This window comes from Periplaneta americana, chromosome 1 (genome assembly GCF_040183065.1).
Source record: "Periplaneta americana isolate PAMFEO1 chromosome 1, P.americana_PAMFEO1_priV1, whole genome shotgun sequence".
NCBI lineage: Eukaryota > Metazoa > Arthropoda > Insecta > Blattodea > Blattidae > Periplaneta > Periplaneta americana.
The window spans coordinates 183,364,416-183,384,425 of NC_091117.1; the positions used below are offsets into that span (position 1 = coordinate 183,364,416).

Genomic DNA, 20,010 nt, shown 5'->3' on the forward strand with positions numbered 1-20,010 from the left:
GCAGTTTCCTGTTAAACAAGCTAAGAAGTAAATCAAGTACTGTGGTAGGAAGTTTGTTTTACAGCTGTATACCTAAAAATGATAACGATTCATTGTTTTCTTAAGTCTGCGTACTAGAGTATCAATCTGATAACTATTACGAGTATTATAGTGATGAAAATCCAATCTGACGTCATAGTTCGAATGACAATAAATTATTATGAATATAAACAAGTGCTGCATAGTTATGAAATTAATCACTGTTAAAATTTTAGAACTTACAAAAAAACTTTACAGTGAGTCCTCATAAGTACATGACCCATTATTCTAATTATCTTTTTCTGTAATAATAAAATATTAATATGACAACTATTTCCCATACTAAGATTTCATAACTTAAAATACTTCGAAAAAATGCGAAGTATGCACTTCTTATGTACATGCTGTCCAGGCACAAATGATTTTAAACTTCTTATTAAACAGATTACTCTAGGTAGTTTCTTACTTAGATGGGATTCGCAGGTTAAACGATTACAAATTAATATATCAAAAAATTTGATATCATTACGACCATGGGAGCCAATATAATTATTAAGACTGAAAACCATTTCAGTTTCTTTATCTCATTGAGCATGAAACCATTATCTCCGAACCATTTATGAAGCCTGAATTAGTGTGGTGTCAGCATACATTTTAACATTTTCGAAATTATGCCTATAACTAATAAAAGTTATATAATCTGCAAAAAAAATAAGGACATTGATTGTACCTTATTGGGAAAGTCATTAATCATAATGAAGAAAGTTAACTGACCGAACACAGATCTCTGAGGAACTCTACACTTAATGATAGCAACTTTAGAAAATTTGTCATCCACAAAACAACTTTCTTCCGACACAATGAATATGATCTCAATAATTTAATTACTGTACCACATATATCATAGTAATCCAATTTGTAGTGTAAAATATCATGACCGACACAGTCAAAGGAATGGAGTATATTATCGTCGGCTTAAAGTGTAAACCTACTAACCACAAAAAAGAAAATTTTACAAGGGAAGCAGAAAACTAAGTTTAAATTAACTCTGAAACTTTAGGACCAAATCCAAAGTACAGGTACAAATGCCATTTGTACTTTGGATTTGGTCCTAAAGTTTCAGAGTTAATTTAAACTTAGTTTTTTGCTTAATTTGTAAAATTTTCTTTTTGGCGGTTAGCAGTTTTACACTCTAAGCCAGCCGTGGCGAAAATGTGATCGTGCGCCGAGCCACTGTGAAACCTGCAACGTGCATAGCACCTATGGAGGGAGGCGGACACCCGAAGGGGAAGTGAAGCAAGACTTAACGGATTTTCATTTTCCTTACGTCAAGCACTCAAATATAATTTATACAGTACAAGGCTACAAACTGATGTTTAGTACGTGTAACGAAGAAAGAAATGAACAAGAAAACATAGGACACATTATCACAACATAAAATTAACTGTCTTCAAAATGTCTCTGCGACAGAGGTTCAAAATCAGGAATTATGTCACTTACTGCCAGTCGTAGTTGATCACGAAGGTATTTGTCTGTCAGTCGTGATCTAAATTTGGTTTTTACTATTTTCATTGTTGAAAATAATTTTTCACAAACATAAGTTATAGCGAACATGGCTTCAACGGAGCAAACGAATGAACGAAGCTTCGGATATTTATTTGTTTTGGAAAAGATTTGAAAAGTTTAACATTTTTCAAGTTCAACTTTCATTTAACATCACATTGTAAATCTGTGAGTTTAAATTGAAGATCTAACCGTATTATTCGTACAACTGCTGAAAAAGGATCTATGTACAGAGGTAATAATAATAATAATAATAATAATAATAATGATGATAATAATAATAATAATAATAGTAAAGACACTTAACCTTTTCATGTTTCATGAGTAACATGTAGTATAATGCTGTTTTAAGTTACAGAACCGTTTTCCTCGTAATACTTGTGAACAAATCATACATTTAATATTCTCATCGTATTGGCAGCAAAAAAATACGTCCTCCCATCCTACTTTGAAACTTTCGTGTTTGTAGAGGTACATGGTTTCGAGAGAGACATTGCGACAATAGCCACTCGCAGGTCAGAGACAAATACAAATGGAACGGAGTTTGACTCCAGTGAGTGAGAGGGTGGGGGTTGGGGAAGGTAGGAAACAGGAGAAATGCATAGCTATCATTGCGAGCCACAATGTGCTCGTGAGTCACATTTTCGCCACGGCTACTCTAAGCCGACGTTATGTTTCTTGGGTTACGTGTGATCTGTGTTATTTAAGCTGTTAGCTTGTATACCGATCACAAGGTTAGGAACTTCGAACTTATGAATGTTAGTATTGTTTTTAAGTTCATAATATTGAAGAAAAATAGTGAAATGCTATGATTCTGATAGCGGTGATGAGTCACAGTTATTCGCGCTCTATAATCGCAATTAATTCAGCATATATGAATACTTGGGACATAGGCCTAATCGTTAACAATATTGTTAATGGCATTTAATTAATCAGGTTTAGGAAACCATCTTGTGTCCAGACCTGAGCGTCTTGTAATCCCTCTTCTTTGTGGCCGGACGTGCTCTCGTCGTAGGCCTGCAGCTTACAGTCTCAGCCGCCATGTGTGTGTCGTTCTTCTCAGCTTCGCTAAGCCCAAACAAAAACAATCGCTGTTGCGAATCCTTGTTCTCTCGTGGATAAACAGATTTTCCGGTTATCAACATCTGCCAGTCCTGCCAAGCAGGGGAATCTTCTCCAGAATTTATACAACTTGTGTGGTAAGTTTCAAGCACACTTGTGCGGACTACTAATATTTTGCGTAAGAGACCTGTATACATGAATAAAGAAACATTGCAATTCTGGTCTCTTTATTTGCTCATTTTTTTACTACGATAACAAATCGTTCTTTATGTTTCGAGTGACAGCAAGCGACAAATAGCTCGTCATTAAATTTTGCCCGAAACCCTCACATTAAGGGATAAGATTTAAAACACAATATAGAATATGATTGAGTAATGATATCCAAAACTTTTAACTGAAGTCATAAAAAGAATATATGAAGGCACAACAACTTGTGTACAAGAAGGGGCGAAAACGACTAAACACACTAACCAGAGAGTAAGACAAGGATACCCGTAAGCTACTGCTCTTTTTAACATTTACTTACACGCAGCCATACACGACTAGTAAAAGACAAACAGATTTCAGGATAGGAAAATTGGTTTTAAATACAATCATGTTTGGAGATAACAAAGTTATCTTGGCATAGTCTAAAATAGTACATTATGCAACGAGGCTATAATGATAGCAATTAAGACGTGAGTACGTTTGTTTATGAAACGAGCGCAAGCGAGTTTCATAATTTTCATACGAGCTTCTTAATTACCATTATAGGCAAGTTTCATACGACTTTTTATGCTCGACCATATTTCTAACTTAAAATTATTCATAAAGAGTCATGTTATGTTTATGTAAGTGACGAGCGGAACTGACCTGAATTGTGAGATGTGCGCAGACGCGAAAATATTGATTTTTTTCCGAGGCACGAATATCATTGACCTTGATATAACCTAGAGAATAAGATGAACATTAGTCTTGATATAACCTGGAAATTGATTTAGAATTTGAAAAACGAGATGACAAATTGAATTTATTTGAATATTATTTACAATTAACGCTAATTATTATAGTAACAGAACATAACCTTCTGCGACAGTATTGGATTTCCAGCCTCCGTAACTTTTCGCTAATTGTCTTTCGATTGCATATCCGAGAATAATCGATACTTGCGGTTTCATAATGGTACAAAGGTGATTTCTCATTGGCTGAACAACTGAATTATAATGAATAGGTTTACTTTAATGAGGTGCATTAAAGGGCTACTACCAGGTGTATAATTACTACATTTCGGCATGGTCGAGCATAAAAGAATATATGAAGGCACAACAACTTGTGTACAAGAAGGGACGAAAACGACTAAACACACTAACCAGGGAGTAAGACAAGGATGGCGTATGCTATTCCCTCTTTTTAACTTTTACTTAGACGCAGCCATACACGACTAGTAAAGACAAACAGATTTTAGGATAGGAAAATTGATTTTAAATACAACCATGTTTGCAGATAACAAAGTTATCTTGGCATAGTCTAAAAAGCAATTATTACAATAGCTGTTCAACAATTGAATCTTATAGGCTTAACATAAATTTAGAAATAACTTATTAAGTAATAAATCGAAAGCAATGACCTTTGAAGGCAAGCATCTCCGACGAGCTAAAATAGTTATCAGCAATATCATTTTATAACAGGTCAATAATTTTAATTATTTTGACTGTGATATCTTCTACGACTATGGTGACGATCTACAGGGTGATTAAGTGACTATGTTACAAACTCTTAGGGATGATAAAGGAGACAATTATGAACAACTTTCATATAGGAACCTATGTCCGGAAACATTCTGTTTGGTAGTTACAAGCCTAGATATGTTAGTCTGTGTAACCAGCTAGAATCGAATTGAAGACCATTCTTTTGTAGTTTTGTTGCAGATAACCCGTCCCTGCAAACGTTGGTGATTTCTCATAAACATGGTATAAGTTAGTGGGCATCGTAAATGACTGATTAAATCTTGCAACTTTCCTCGCAACTTGCTGATATGCATTTAATTTATGGACGAGCATAAGGCAATGGAAGGTAAGTTGCAAGGTTTAATCAGTCAAAATATATAATTTTACGATGCCAACTAGATTATACCATGTTTATGAGAAATCACCAACGTTTGCAGGAAGGGGTTGTCTGCATCAAAACTTCAAAAGGATGGTTTTAAGTTCGATTGTAGCTAGTTACACTGATTAACATATCTAGGCTTGTACAGACCGATTATTTAGTCCTGACAGCTCAGCGACGCGAAAGAGGGGAAGTAATAGGAGTAGTGGGGAGAATTCCGGAGTAGAGCTAAGAGCGAGCGATCGGTAAAGCAATGCAGTACAGCTTAACTGTACAGGAAACACAATGTTATACCGCATGCGTGACATCCGATCGCTCTGACTGCAGGCAACAGACTAACCTGAACATCCCTCGCGTAACTTAATGGACTCGCCTGACCCAGGCGCAGATTGCCGGCGACTGTGAGGACTAAATGTAATCATACTGTAATGATTACCTGATATTTTCCTTACGATTGGGAAAACCTCGGAAAAAATCCAACCAGTATTCAGCCCAAGTGGGAATCGAACCCGCGCCCGAGCGCAACTCCGGATGGGCAGGAAAGTACCTCAACCACTAAGCTACACCGGTGGCTACAGTACTTTTAATTACGGAATCAGAAATATGTTTTATTCTCTTTCTTAAGGGGACACTCAACTTAAAAATTGGAGAAAAAGTGTCACAGAAATGAAAAATTAAATTTCTACACTAATTTACGTGACAGAACTAAATCAATACGCAGAATTCTTCCCCTATTCATTGAGAAGTCACAGTCAAATGCACAAAGCCAAAAAATAAAAAAAAATGATAATTAAAAGTGATACTTCAATTAATGATTGATTAAAAATTGAAATATTTTTTATTTTTAAAAGTATTGGATCTAATGAGCTGACAGTTTACATGTTACTTTCCTTGTATATACTAAACTTTTTCTCCAAATTTGAAAAATAGGAAAAAAGTTTCAAAATATAGTTGAGTGTCCCCTTAAGTAGCCTACTTAATTCTACGTTTATATTATGAATTCGAGGTTTTGTAATTTTCGTTGTTCATTACTTAAAGCCGTAAAGTTACACGTTACTTAATGTAAAATTGTAGTTTTTTTTATTACAAAACCAGTAAAACGAAGCAGCTGTCACACACTACCCATAATTTATTTCTCTTCCTTGATCTTACTGCGATCAAGCGAGTCATGACGAAACTTTCATCCATCACCTGTGTCCTCGAGTTATGTGACTGAGATGGCGGAGCTGTAAACGCAGAATAATGACTTACGAACGGTCCATACCCAGACACCGTTTCAAACAAGTTAACAATAGTGGCACTGTGTACAGCCTTTTATTACGTCAGTTATTATACCAGGGGAACGCAGACCAACACAGCTGCATTATCATCATTTAACGGCTCTTGTCTCTCGATTCTAAAAGCCGTTTATTACCGCCTCCTGGCTGTTGTGTTAAAGAACTTTGAATGCGCATTGTTACGACTTGTGACCAAACAACTGCGGAGTATACTTACTCGCGTGTAGAATTGATGTTAATGACAACTTCTATCACTCAGTGCATAATGTTTTCATAATGTTCATATCCATTTAGAGTTTTTTGGTGGCAAATCTATACAAATAATAAATCTGTAGCCGAAATTTTTCTGGTAATTTTCGATTTTCCAAAAATAATTGGTCCTAACATATATAATTAACCACCCTGAAACCGAAAATCGCTTTTTTGAAATATTTGTTTGTATGTCTGTCTGGATGTTTGTTACCTTTTCACGCGATAATGGCTGAACCGATTTATATGGAAATTGGAATATAAATTAAGTTCGTTGTAACTTAGATTTTAAGCTATATGGCATTCAAAATACTTTATTTAAAAAGGGGATTATAAGGGGGCCTGGATTAAATAAATCGAAATATCTCGCTTATTATTGATTTTTGTAAAAAAAGTTACGTAACAAAAGTTTCTTTAAAAGTGATTTCCGATAAGTTTTATTCTTTACAAAATTTTGATAGGACTGATATTTAATGAGATAAATGAGTTTTAAAATTAAAATAACGCCATCTAAGACGGTGCAATGAAATAAGAAACAAATGATTTCGTCTATAAGGGGCCTTGGACAACAACAACCGAAAGCTATTAAACATAGCCTACTGAGGATGTTTCTGTGTTTGTAGGAAGTAATATCGGAAGCTAAATTAACCGATTTATATAATTAATTATTATTTCACCATTGGAAATTGTAGTTTCTCTAGATGGACATAATGCTATAATGTTATTACAGTAACTTCTGAGTAAATCGAGGACAGGTAAGATTAAAATAGTTCTTATGCACAGAAAATTTGATAGGCTATTTTGTACATTCGTTTTCTGTATTTCTTAAAATAATATTTATGTACACACTCATTTTAATCTCAGAGAATTAACGAACAACGAGAGTGTATTGATTTAGTATGCAGTAATAGTACGTTAGCTTAGCAATCCATTATTTTATAATTCAAATTTTAACTATGCTCAATTGAATCGTGTTAAAATACACACGATTTATCCTTCTAACAAACACGAATGTTCCCTGGATCAAACGTCCTATTTTAATTATGTAATTACTTTATATTTATTTCTAAGGGTGCAGCGGAGCGCACGGGTACGGCTAGTTAATAATAATTGATAAAAAGAATTTCAAATTTTCAATGTGATGATTCGTATACACAATGGGCCAAAAAAGGCACACACTTTTAATGGTTATATTCCAGTAGCTAATGACTTCTCTTGAAAATTTATTTCACAGGCAAATTTCACAGTCCTTGTAGACCGGGAAAGTACTGTAATTTTTATTTTTTTTTTTCATTTATTAAACATTATTTTTTATTTTTTTTAGGCAATGCAAAATTGATCAATTATGCCGAACTAAGCATTATGGTCTTACGAGTTAGCAGGCCAAGCCGTTTGTTGTGCTATCATCAATTGTTTTCTTTACGTAAACTAAAAGAACTCCAAAAGGACATAACATTTCATTGGATACCTAGTCATTGTGGTATACCTGGAAACGAGAAAGTCGATAATATTGCAAAACAGGCAACATATTTGCAACCAAGACCTCTTCAAGTGATATCTCTATCCAGTGCTTTTTCTTCAGTAAAGTCTCATTTTACAAACATATGGATCAATAATTGGCTCTCTTCTGACAACGGAAAAATTTTAGTCTCTACAAAAGAAACCAAATGACCTGGAAATGTACAAAAACTTGCCCAGACATGTTCAAACATTTTTAACAAGAGCCAGAACAGGTCACATTGTTGTACCTACATCGATTTCAGATTTCTGATAATCCTACTTGTTTGTGGTGTAATAATCATGATGAAGATCTGGAACACATTCTTCTATACTGTCCACCCATAAACCACAAAAGAAGTAAATTAAAATCATCAGTCCCTGTTGCAGAAGACACAGCCCTGCAGTATATATTGACTACACCCCAACTCTGGCTACTGGCAACAGGTATCTATAATGAACACCGATCAAAATACCCCTCATTTCTCGTGAAAAACAACAACTGAATAGACTACAGTGGACTATAGTGGACTTCATGTTGTCAGCAAACAGCTGGATAAATTAAGAAGATTGATCATTTGTTTTCGTCCGTTTTGAGTTCTCATTTTGTGAATAATAGGTCGCTTAACGAAGGAAGACAATATTTTCATTAAGCATTATTGCATCAATATGATAATTTATGTGCCCGTTAAATTGTAAGGAACTACGCTCAGCGAGAATGGTCTGTCTCAAGTGTACAACGATTGATTAGCAAGATACGGACATGATATCCCTCCTGAGAGATTATTGCGTGAAAGCTCGCATTTCTCAGATTCTCTGATGGTTTCCGCTGGAGTTTCAAAAGAGATCTTAATCCTATGGGCTGTTTTGTATGGAGTCAAGTACAAAAAGCAGTTTACTACAAAACAAGAATTCGTAATATTGAACATTTAAGACAACGCCTTCTTGAATTTTGGGACCGACTTGATCAAAGACAGATATCCAGTGCTATTGGGCAATGGAGAAGACGCCTACAAATGGTTGTGGGGGCAAATGGCGGTCACATAGAGGATCATTTTAAATTTTGATTATTTGAAAGATCATTAATTATTATTAATTTTGCCAACATTCAGTTTCTGAATTTTGAAGTAATAAATTGTCTTCGGAATATGTACGGTAAGACTTTACTGTGTTAAATTTCAACGTACCTCGTTTACATGTTTCGACCTATTTATGGGTCATCTTCAGAACTGGTCGTTGTTGATCTTGGGGCCACTTGTTCTGTTTCCTGTGAGGGTGTGTTCCTGTGGTATAGTGTAGAGTCAAAGAGTGTCTGTGTTTTGAAGTTGAGTTGTGTGTTGAGAATTTCGTTGGGGTGTGTTTTTGTGTGTTTGTATATTTCATATTGTTCTAGTGTATTTAGTTTCTAGCTTTTTGGTTGGATGTGTAGTATTTCCATGTCTGTTTTGTTGTCTCTGTGGGTGTAGTTAGCATTTGTGTTGTGTTCTGCATATGTGGAGGTGTTTTGTAATTTTGTTATGGCTGTGATGTGTTCTTTGTAACGTGTTTGAAACGATCTGCCTGTCTGTCCTATGTAGAAGTAGTTGCAGGTTTTACATTTGAGTTTGTATACGCCTGTGTGATCGTATTTGTTTGTTTGTGTTGTTTGTGTGTTGAGATGTTTTTGTAGAGTGTTATTTGTCCTGTATGCGATGTTGTAATTTAATTTCTTGGGTGAGGTTGCAATTTTGTGTGTGTTTTTATTTTCGTATGTTAGTGTGACAGGCAGATCGTTTCAAACACGTTACAAAGAACACATCACAGCCATAACAAAATTACAAAACACCTCCACATATGCAGAACACATCACAAATGTTAACCACATCCACAGAGACATCAACACAGACATGGAAATACTACACTTCCAACCAAAAAGCCAGAAACTAAACACACTAGAACAATATGAAATATACAAACACACAAAAACACACCCTAACGAAATTCTCAACACACAACTCAACTTCAAAACACACATACTCTTTGACTCTACACTATACCACAGGAACACACCCTCACAGGAAACAGAACAAGTGGCGCCAAGACCAACAACGACCAGTTCTGAAGATGACCCATAAATAGGTCGAAACATGTTAACGAGGTACGTTGAAATTTAACACAGGAAAGTCTTACCATACATATTCCGAAGTGATACAGTGTTTAAAGTTGTGTAATCAAGATGTATAATAAATTGTCGTCAAAAAACTACATTTTTCGCATCATTGTGTATTCACCTCTATAAGATTTTAATTGAACCTCAAAAAACATAATAAAAAGTCCCACTTATCTTTAAAGTCTACTCTTTCCAACAGTGTATTCATTATAAATTAATTTTATACATTTCCGAAAATAGGGTATTTCTAATTTTGTGCCTTTTTTGGCTCACTGTATATAATTGCTTGTTTATTTGTTTTATCTCCGGAAATGAAAATCCACTAGATTAAGTGTAGGCCTACTTATATTCCCCCTTCCTCCCTCTCAAAGGGATTGGAATACACAATAAGCCTTAAGTTCGCAGTTCAGGGCTTTAATCTACCCCTCTGGGAGGTAAGAAACAGAAGGAATTAATTCGCTTTTTCTGAGAGGTAAACAGGACTTAATCTCCTCCTCTCCCACGGAGAGAGATGAAACCGAAGGACTTCAGTGTGTTCTTTCCGAGAAAGAAGAAAAATACTTATATTTTATTCCGATCAGGTTGAATGAGGATTGATATGTTTTGTACGATGATTTAAAATAGTGAGTGCAATGCTGATTTTGTGTTTATACAGGGTGGAAGTGAAATAGCCTTGCAGATTTTCAGAGCGAATAGGTAATGTTATATGTAACAAAACACTATAATATCATATTGGTGGAAATTTAATAGTTTTTTCAGAAAATTTTTTTTTTCTCAAATGTTTAACAACCTCTTATTCGGTAACTATTGCGAGTAGGATCGTGATTTTTCTTCATATCGATAGGAAAACTAATAAAGAATAATTTATCCCTCTGGCGTATTTCAATATTGTGGACGGTTTTCGTATAAGTTTAACTTTTAAAGACCTGTAAATTCAAGCCTCTGCGAATTGGTTGCAACGTAGCGCCAGAAAACAGCTGTTCTAGCGAGACACATCATGTTACCGAAAACTAATGAAGAATAATTTGTCTTTCTGGCGTATTTCAATATTGTGGACGGTTTTCGTGTAAACCTGATTTTTAAAAGCCTCTAAATTCAAGTCGCTGTGAGTTGGTTGCAACACAGAGCCAAGAAACAGCTAATCTAGCGAGACACACCGAGTTACCGAGTTCGTTGACCTCTTACATCTGTATCACGACAAGTTAGCTGCGGCGATGTTGCCAGACTGCTGAAACTTTAAACGTAATTTTTCAATTAACTGTGCATTTAATCACAAAACGTAATACAGGTTTTCATTTCAATTTACCCTAGCGACCCTTTCAATCTGCAAGATTATTTCACTTCAACCCTATATATTTGTGGTAATCGATGATGTCAATGGTTTTAGGCTCGTACACATTTTGAGAATTATTATTTTAACTTAGTACTTAGAATTCTATTTTAGGAATGTACTGTACATTACACACTGATGATATATTCAGGAGTCGTCATCTCAGTGCACTATGGTGCAGGCACAGTTTGCTCGCTAGCTCAGTTCTATCCCTTAGACATCAACTGTGCAGCAGGAGGTGGGGGGAAGGAATCGGGTGATGGCAGTGGCGTCCACTCACTTGTTCAGCCCTTTTAATCAGTCTCTAATAATTATAATAAAAATAAATACGGAAGAAGCATGTACTTAATTTATTTTAAGACGAACTGTATAATAAGTAAATCACTTTTCTGTTTAAGACAAACCAGTTGTATTTTTCCGTTATATATTTTCGCGGTTTTGAAAGTAATATACATTTTTTTCATATTAAAGTAATTGAGAACTTACAGACCTATAATGCATTTTCACTGTTACAAAATGTTAAACAAATCGAATCCATTAGTAATATTTAAATCATGTCATCCTGTTCCTTTGTTCAAGTATCGTCAATAAAATAAAATAAATTATCCATTTTTTATCTGACACTATATATATATATATATATATATATATATATATATATATATATATATAACAAAACCAATTATTTCTCATTATGTATAACATACGAGTATGAAACATATTTTCTTTTGTTACAATACTGAAGTAAATTTTTTATTACAATGTAAATAACAAATGATAAAAATTATTTTCGCTGTTCATTAACATTGGTTTTCCTGGATTTTTAAATCACTTTTCAGTTTAAGACAACAAACAAGTTGTACTTTTTCGTTATGTATTGCAACGGTTTTGAAAGCAAATACTTTTTCTTTTTTCATATTAAACTAATTGAGAACTTACAGACCTATAATGCATTTTCACTGTTACAAAATATTAAACAAATTGAATCCATTACTAATATTTAAATCATGTCATCCTATTACTTTGTTCAAGTGTCGTCAATAAAATAAAATTATCCATTTTTTATCTGACACTATGTATCACAAAACCAATTATTTGTTATTATGTATAACATATGAAACATATTATCGTTCCTGTTACAAGACTGAAGTAGGCCTAAATTATTTTATTACCATGTAAATAACAAATGATGAAAGTTATTTTCGCTGATTATTAGCATTTGTTTTCCTGGATTTTTGAATTCGTTTTTTCCTTACTAACTGGTGAATGTTAGATGTCAATGCTAGTGTAGAACACAATCGAAGAACACATTGTAAATTATGGTTAAAAAGTTGACTTCTGTGATGGGATGCGTTGGCTTGGCTCGACACACTGCACACTACTACCTCCTCAGCCAGCGTCTCTGCGCTCCGAACTAGTATGCAGGCCAGTTGACGATGGCTGAATGTACAGGGACATCATTTTATTTTTACTTCAATTTTTATTGTACCTGAGTTTTTGAATGTACTTCACTCCCACCCCCTCTACTTCTGAATTTCCAATCATCCTCCACACAGAACCAAAACGGCGTATGGATGCAGTCAGAGTCACTTTACGGTCATAGTAAACTACTGAGTTAGTGAGTATAGTACGTTCCAGAAATATGTTCGCGTTTTCCAGTGACTTTTTTTTATTGGGTTATTTTACGACGCTGTATCAACATTTAGGTTATTTAGCGTCTGAATGAATTGAAGGTGATAATGCCGGTGAAATGAGTCCGGGGTCCAGCACCGAAAGTTACCCAGCATTTGCTCGTATTGGGTTGAGGGAAAACCCCGGAAAAAACCTGAACCAGGTAACTTGCCCCGACCGGGATTCGAACCCGGGCCACCTGGTTTCGCGGCCAGACGCGCTGACCGTTACTCCACAGGTGTGGACTTTCCAGTGACCAAAGTGCTTTCAATATTAAATCATATTTTCACACAGGTACTGTCATCCGTTTTCCTACGTTGCATCCCGGTTTCCCCCACCTGCTTCTGCTCGCTCCTCTGTAAAGACTAGTGGCTGGGCTGTCTCAGCTGTTTTCTGAAAATATTTTCTCTTAGGAATTGGACGTCTACGTAATATTGTACAACTGTTTAAAATAACTTAAATAAAAGAGCCTCGTTAAGTAATTAACTGTCACGTGATTTCCCCCCTTTCTACTATCCTGCGACAAAACCACTTGGACGGACACTAGATAGCATGTATGAGTAATTTTATCTTTTCGAATGGGACAGAAGTGAAGTATATAATATATAGTATGCAAGGTACTTACTCTTTTATAGAGAGGTACAGAATTATTTCAACATGAGTTACTAGTACGAAGGACGAAACTGGTAATTGGAATTGGGTACAATAGTCTATAGTACGATAATAACCACAAAAGAATTGAAGCCTGTATCGAAATGAACGGCCAACATTAAAAAAAAAGTGTTTAAATATCCATATTATGATTATTTTTCACTTTAATTTATATTGTGCGCTAATGTGCTGTAGACAGTATAATAGACACTGCATAATGAATACGTCCGAATAATTCAGTTCGTCAGTGAAAACATTCATTGTTAATACTGTACTGTATTTTGATTAAACAAAAACCCAATGAAAATTATCAAACTGAAAATCGCGATATTTCCTATTTTACGTAAATGGATGAACTACTTTTCTTCCCTCCTATACCTAGTAAAGTGATTTGTTTGTATTTTTCGCAGTATCATCGAACTCCAGTCGTGGAAGGGGATAGCAACCGTTAATCCAAAGGTATAGCCAGGTTAATATTAGAAATGTTGGTAAAAATAAAATGATGTCCCTGTATAAGAATACTGTTGGAATCGAAACACTGGGCTAGAAATGGTGCTGTAATTGAGGCGATTAGGACCACAGTGATATAAGTAACAAATTTACGAAAAATGATAAAAGTGCACTGGTGTATACTTAAATGTTGTATCTACTGAGAGACAGAGCGATACACGTGAGCTCCATTACCTATAGTACTTGCATTATGTTGGGCAAGACGTTTACTACGTTAAAAGAAGATATACTATCTCCCAACTTTCAAAGTTAAATATCTCAGAGCATCTCCCGTGCTACTTAGATCATTGTGGTTCTGATGGCCTCAATTAAGATGTGATATATAAACCTGTTTGTGGCTTTATTCAGTGTTTTAATAAACTATATTGTCCTGAATGATCTGCTCCAGTGAATGCGAATTTATATTATTTTTGTTATTGATAGATTCTGTCAACCGTGAACATATTGACGCCGTTGGTTCATGGGATCATTCCAGCCGGTCCGAAAACCAGGATCCAATAACACAATCAGATTATAAGCATATATCGGACACATCCTGTTTCTACGTCACTAGTACTATTGTAATGTTGTGTTAAAAGATAATATGGGAAGATATACGTGGCTATTCATTACTGGAATAGTATCTTGAATTAATGTGTAATAATAAAATTTATATCACGTAGAAACAATTATTTTAACACAATATTTATTTCTTTCTAGGTAAGTGCAAGCCAGTAGTAGCTGCTTCGTTTACAACAAGTCTCATAATATCAGCCGAGGAGTCGAATTCTAGATTTTCTGGTGAGTAGTTGAAGATTCAGTAAGTTGCGACTGAGTTCGAGATAATAAATATATTATTATTATTATTATTATTATTATTATCTTTGTTTATTATCAACACCATTATTTATGATTTATATTAGCAAATAATATTAGCGAAATTTACTGCATTTGATGATTAAGTACAGCCTAGGCGAAATTAATATTTGCCTTATACCGTGCTTATTAATTTCTCCTAGTCTGTATTATCTTCAGAAAGCTTGCATATTTGAAGATTTGAGGGTCATTATGTAGTCTTCACTATTTATTAATTTGTAGTCTTGCTGAAGTTCCGCTGTTTGTTGCAACACGTTCTATTTAATTCATTACTACAATAATTTTTCTCTCTCAATTTGTAGACAATTTAATGTATATTGCTGGATGTGTGTATTAAACACATTTCGTATATTCTCTCATTATTATTATTATTATTATTATTATTATTATTATTATTATTATTAATATTAATGTAAAATATTCACCATTAACCGGATTGGACTGTTTATTTGCTAGAGGTCGTTGTACATTGCAGTTATTTTCGTGTATTATTATTTTTATTTCATTTTTTACACAATTAAGGCACTTACCTCAAGTATTTATTACTCATAAATGAATGCATTTGAAGATAATCCTACACAAATAAAACATTTAATAATTCATGTGATACTTTATTCTGTAATTAGTGCAGTTCGCACATTTATATTGCTGAATGTATGTATTAAATACATTTCATATATTCTTTCTTTCTTCTTCTTCTTCTTCTTCTTCTTCTTCTTCTTATTATTATTATTATTATTATTATTATTATTAATTTAAAATATCCACCATTAACCGGATTGGGCTGTGATATATAATATACGTTCACTTTTTTTTTAGTTTTTTTTTATGCTAAAAGTCTTTGTACATTGCAGTTATTTTCGTGTATTATTATTTTTATTTAATTTCTTAGGTACACTATTAAGGCAGTTACCTCGAGTACTTATTACCCAGAAATAAATGCATTTGAATACAATCCTACATTTAATATTTCATGTAATACTTTATTCTGTAATTAGTACAGCTCTCAACATGAGAACATATATATTGCAATTTTTAGACATTTCCTTTCCCGGAAACATAGTTCAGAAATATCTGATATTCTTATTTGGTTCAGTAATTTATTGATAAGATGAGTGTTCTATTTGCACGACACCCAACGTATTTATCCTTAATAAATTCTTCGTTGGTTACCTTCTTTCTCAACACAGGCGTACTATATTTATTTCAGCCCTATGGTCTGTGCCTGTAGGAAGGTTCTTTCCAATCTCTGCAAACCACTCCATCACTTCTTAATTGACAGAAAATCCCTTTCCACTGAGTTTTGGGAACAGTCTTGAACTACTTGGGTTAGATCTGTTATGTAGAGATCATGACGCAGATCATGACTTTGACTTTAGCAACACAGGATATTATCGGTTGCGTTATCCTGATATTAGAGAAGTGGCTTAACTATTTATCACTCCACTTTATTTTCATTTCCTCCGACTGTTTTGATATTAAGTTTACATAATAAGCTCCTGTGATTGTAGCTCCTCCGAGCAATAATTGACCATTATTGCTCCTTTTACGTCCCAGAAAACTTGAACCATAACTTTGCTTGCAGCTGGTAAAATAAATAGGGGAGAGTGGGGTAGTATCGGACATCGGGTAATATCGGACAGTGAGTTTCTTTCATCTACCACACGATGATAGTACCTGATTGACATGATTACGTGTCTGTGATGTCGCATAGAGAAACGTAACCATGTCATTCAGGTACTACCGTATGGTGGTAGATGAAAGAAACGCACTGTCCGATATTACCCGATGTCCGATACTACCCGACTCTCCCCTATACTCATATTACAGATCCTAGATGCCCATATGATAACGGGAGGTTAAGACTCCCCCCCTTTGAAGACAGTCTACATTAGTTACAATAGGAATGTGGCCTACGTGCTCGCCGCATTTACCTCCAAGAAGAACTCTCTGGTACTCATTTCTCTGAAAAGCCGAGTCGACCGCAGGGCCATAGTGCAGCTCGATGAATTAGGGCAATTGGAAAAATTCGTTAGTCGAAATATTTTGTTCTGTATGATACGATAATTTTGTTTCCTCTACATTTTTCCTGATACACATTCGTCGATCTTGTATCAAAATATTGTGAATCAAAACGCCAGAACTTGCAACAGTAGACTCGTCAAAACAAGATGATTGAAATGTGTATGCATCTAATGCCTACCCACTTCACTTGCGTGATTTGGGTTCCGCATACTGCTGATAGATGGCAGAACTGTGACCCTTTTTCAAGTTGCACACCACTTCGGCGGGCCACGTTATGCATGATGTGTATCTGTGAAGAGTTATGAAGTGTACTTACTGCGTGAATGTATGTGTAAGTGTTCGTGTAAGTGTAGTGTAGGTAATGGGTGAAGATGTTGATGGCGAGAAAGGGAGAAGGGGAAATCCGGTGCCGGTATGTAGCCTACTCCTGTTGAATAGCACCAAGTGGGCCGTCAGGCTTAACGTCCCCATCCCACGTACAAATCACTATCAACAGTGACATATGCCTTCCCTTCATATGCACTGCGGAGAGATTTGGGATTTAATCCAGGCATATTGGTGCACAATTTAGTGATTAGAAGTTGTGCACCGCCATCTCTCCTAGTCCCGAGGTAGAAATTTTACATGAAAATTTCTGACCCCGCCGGGAATCGAACCCGGGCCAGATTTTTTAAGGGGAGAGGATGGTATTTTTTGTTGAAAAATGAGTAAATTGAAAAAAAAAATTTAAAATACTCTGTGATATGTGTGGAATGCATAGCATAACATTTTGTGGGTATTTGTTCCCTTATCGGATGTTGAGTCGCCATTTTTAAACTTCCTGCGTTATGGATTTTTAAATCACTCGCCCACTTTTATTGTTGTTTCCGGTAAATTAAATTTTCAAAAAAAAAAAAATCTTTTAAATATCCTTTGATATGTGTGGAATGCATTGCATAACATTTTGTGAGTATTTGTGCCCTTATCGGATGTTGAGACGTTATTTTTAAACTTCCTGCGCTATGGATTTTTAAATCACACGCCCGTTTTTATCGGTTTCCAGTAACTTCATTTGTTTGTTTGTTTTTTTTTTTTTTTGCTATATTTCCAGACAAATATGGATATAATTTCTGAACTATTAAATATACATGCATGAAATTTAGAACACATTCTTTAGATTATTAGGAAACGTTTCTCTGTAACAGAATTTTATTTGATTTCATTTTAAAAAACGTCCGTTTGTTTGCAAGAAAGGAAATCAGAAAATTGTTATTAAATTGTAATTGTTTATTTTACAAACGTAGGGACTAATATCAAAATTCTGTTACAGACAGTTTGTAGAGCATGCTTTTGCAAATACATTGCAAAAACTTGTGTGAATCTATCTTTAAAAACGTTTTAGATATGTCGGTTTTAGTACAATCCTGCATTGGGTATATTTTTTTTCAAATTTGGGTCCCCAAATAATTTTTTTTTTCAAAATATTTTTATTTGGTTGAGTTGCCACAGCTATGAGCTCTCTACATACAAAAAATTAATATTTTACACCAAATAGGAAAGAAGTTTTAAAAAATACCATCCTCTCCCCTTAAAGTAACGCTGGATATATCACAGACACCACCATCACGATTAGCGTAAAAGTTGGCGAAAGAAACTTTTTTTATCGAAAACATCAAAACCAAGATGCTACTGCCATTTTATACCTCAGGGAAAGGAACATATCCGACAGAGGGAGAAGAATAGAGCCGAGATATTCGAAGAATTCTACGAATCGGACATCAGGGTTGATAAAAGTTGAGCGGGACCCAACCAGGAATTACGCCTAGCTGTCCATGGCTTCCACCATAAGTCTTGCGAAAAAACCTATTTCCATCAAGGGAATGAAAACTGCGTGTGTAACCTCTGCCATAGGAAATGTGAAAGATATTTTGTCACATGCAAAAATCGCACAAAACATTGAGTGAATATAGTGAAGAACCGTAGTGCACCTCGAAACAATCTGATGCACTTTCGTGCGCGTTTCTACTACTACTACTACTATTATTATTATTATTATTATTATTATTATTAATATCGTGAATTTTATGAAATTTATCGAGCTCGATTACGGTCACTGGTGCATGTTGTTCTTCACAGTTCACAGGCTTTTCTAATACTCTCAAACTCACGACGCCATCATTCAGCTGGGCATATGATACTACACGTTGATCTAAAGTGTCTTATGCGATGGATTTCAGTTGGACTCGTGCCCTTTTTCTGCAGATATTTTATCACAGCTCGTTTTCCTGTTTGCTCTCCATTTTAGAGCTGTTGTCGCTCCCTCTTACAGTCTAACAGTTGTTGTGGAGTACTAGGAACAGGTGAAGAGTTGTAACTCTTCAGTGTTTTTGTCCACATATGAGTGTGATAGCGACAGGATTTCAACAATGCTGTATGCTTCGGAAATGTGTCAGGGTGAAGCAAATGGATCACCCTTCGTGTATGTACTGTGTTTCTGTTTTTTCTGCGTTATGTTTCGCTCGTCAGAGAGTTATATTATTTAAATGTCTTCTAAGTTCATTTCGATGTATATAATTAATAATAATAATAATAATAATAATAATAATAATAATAATAATAATAATGATGATGATGATGATGATGATGATGATAATAATAATAATATCATCATCTTTATTAGCCATTAAACAATACAATTATAATATGCTTTGTCATTATTGAATTACATCACACAAACAATCATTAAGTATTAAGAAACTAATCAATGCTATAATAGTACATTATGCAACGAGCCTATAATGATAGTAATTAAGACGCGAGGATGTTTAAGAAACGAACGCAAGTGAGTTTCATAATTTTCATACGAGCGTCTTAATTACCATTATAGGCAAGTTTCATACAACTTTTTATGCTCAACCATATTTCTAACTTGAAATTATTCATAACTATTCATGTTATTCTTATGTGAATGGGAAGGGAACTGACCTTGTGCAATCTCGTAAATTGTGAGATGTGCGCAGACGCGAAAGTATTGATTTTTTCCCCGAAACGAATGTCGACGACCTTGATATAATCTCGTTAAACTTGAT

The 20,010-nt window shown here is 34.7% G+C and overlaps 1 protein-coding gene across 15 annotated transcripts in view; it reads left to right on the forward strand.

The window, feature by feature from the left end:
• DIP2 (disco-interacting protein 2) overlaps positions 1-20,010 on the forward strand; it is a 686,249-nt gene that overhangs the window by 303,293 nt on the left and 362,946 nt on the right. For 3 of the 15 annotated variants that reach the window (XM_069833538.1, XM_069833577.1, XM_069833609.1), the window contains exon 2: positions 14,762-14,842. The exons of the other annotated variants lie outside the window; for them this stretch is intronic. In XM_069833538.1, coding sequence (XP_069689639.1) covers positions 14,762-14,842 — 81 coding nt within the window. The remainder of the gene's footprint in view (positions 1-14,761; positions 14,843-20,010) is intronic. 15 annotated transcript variants of the gene reach the window in all.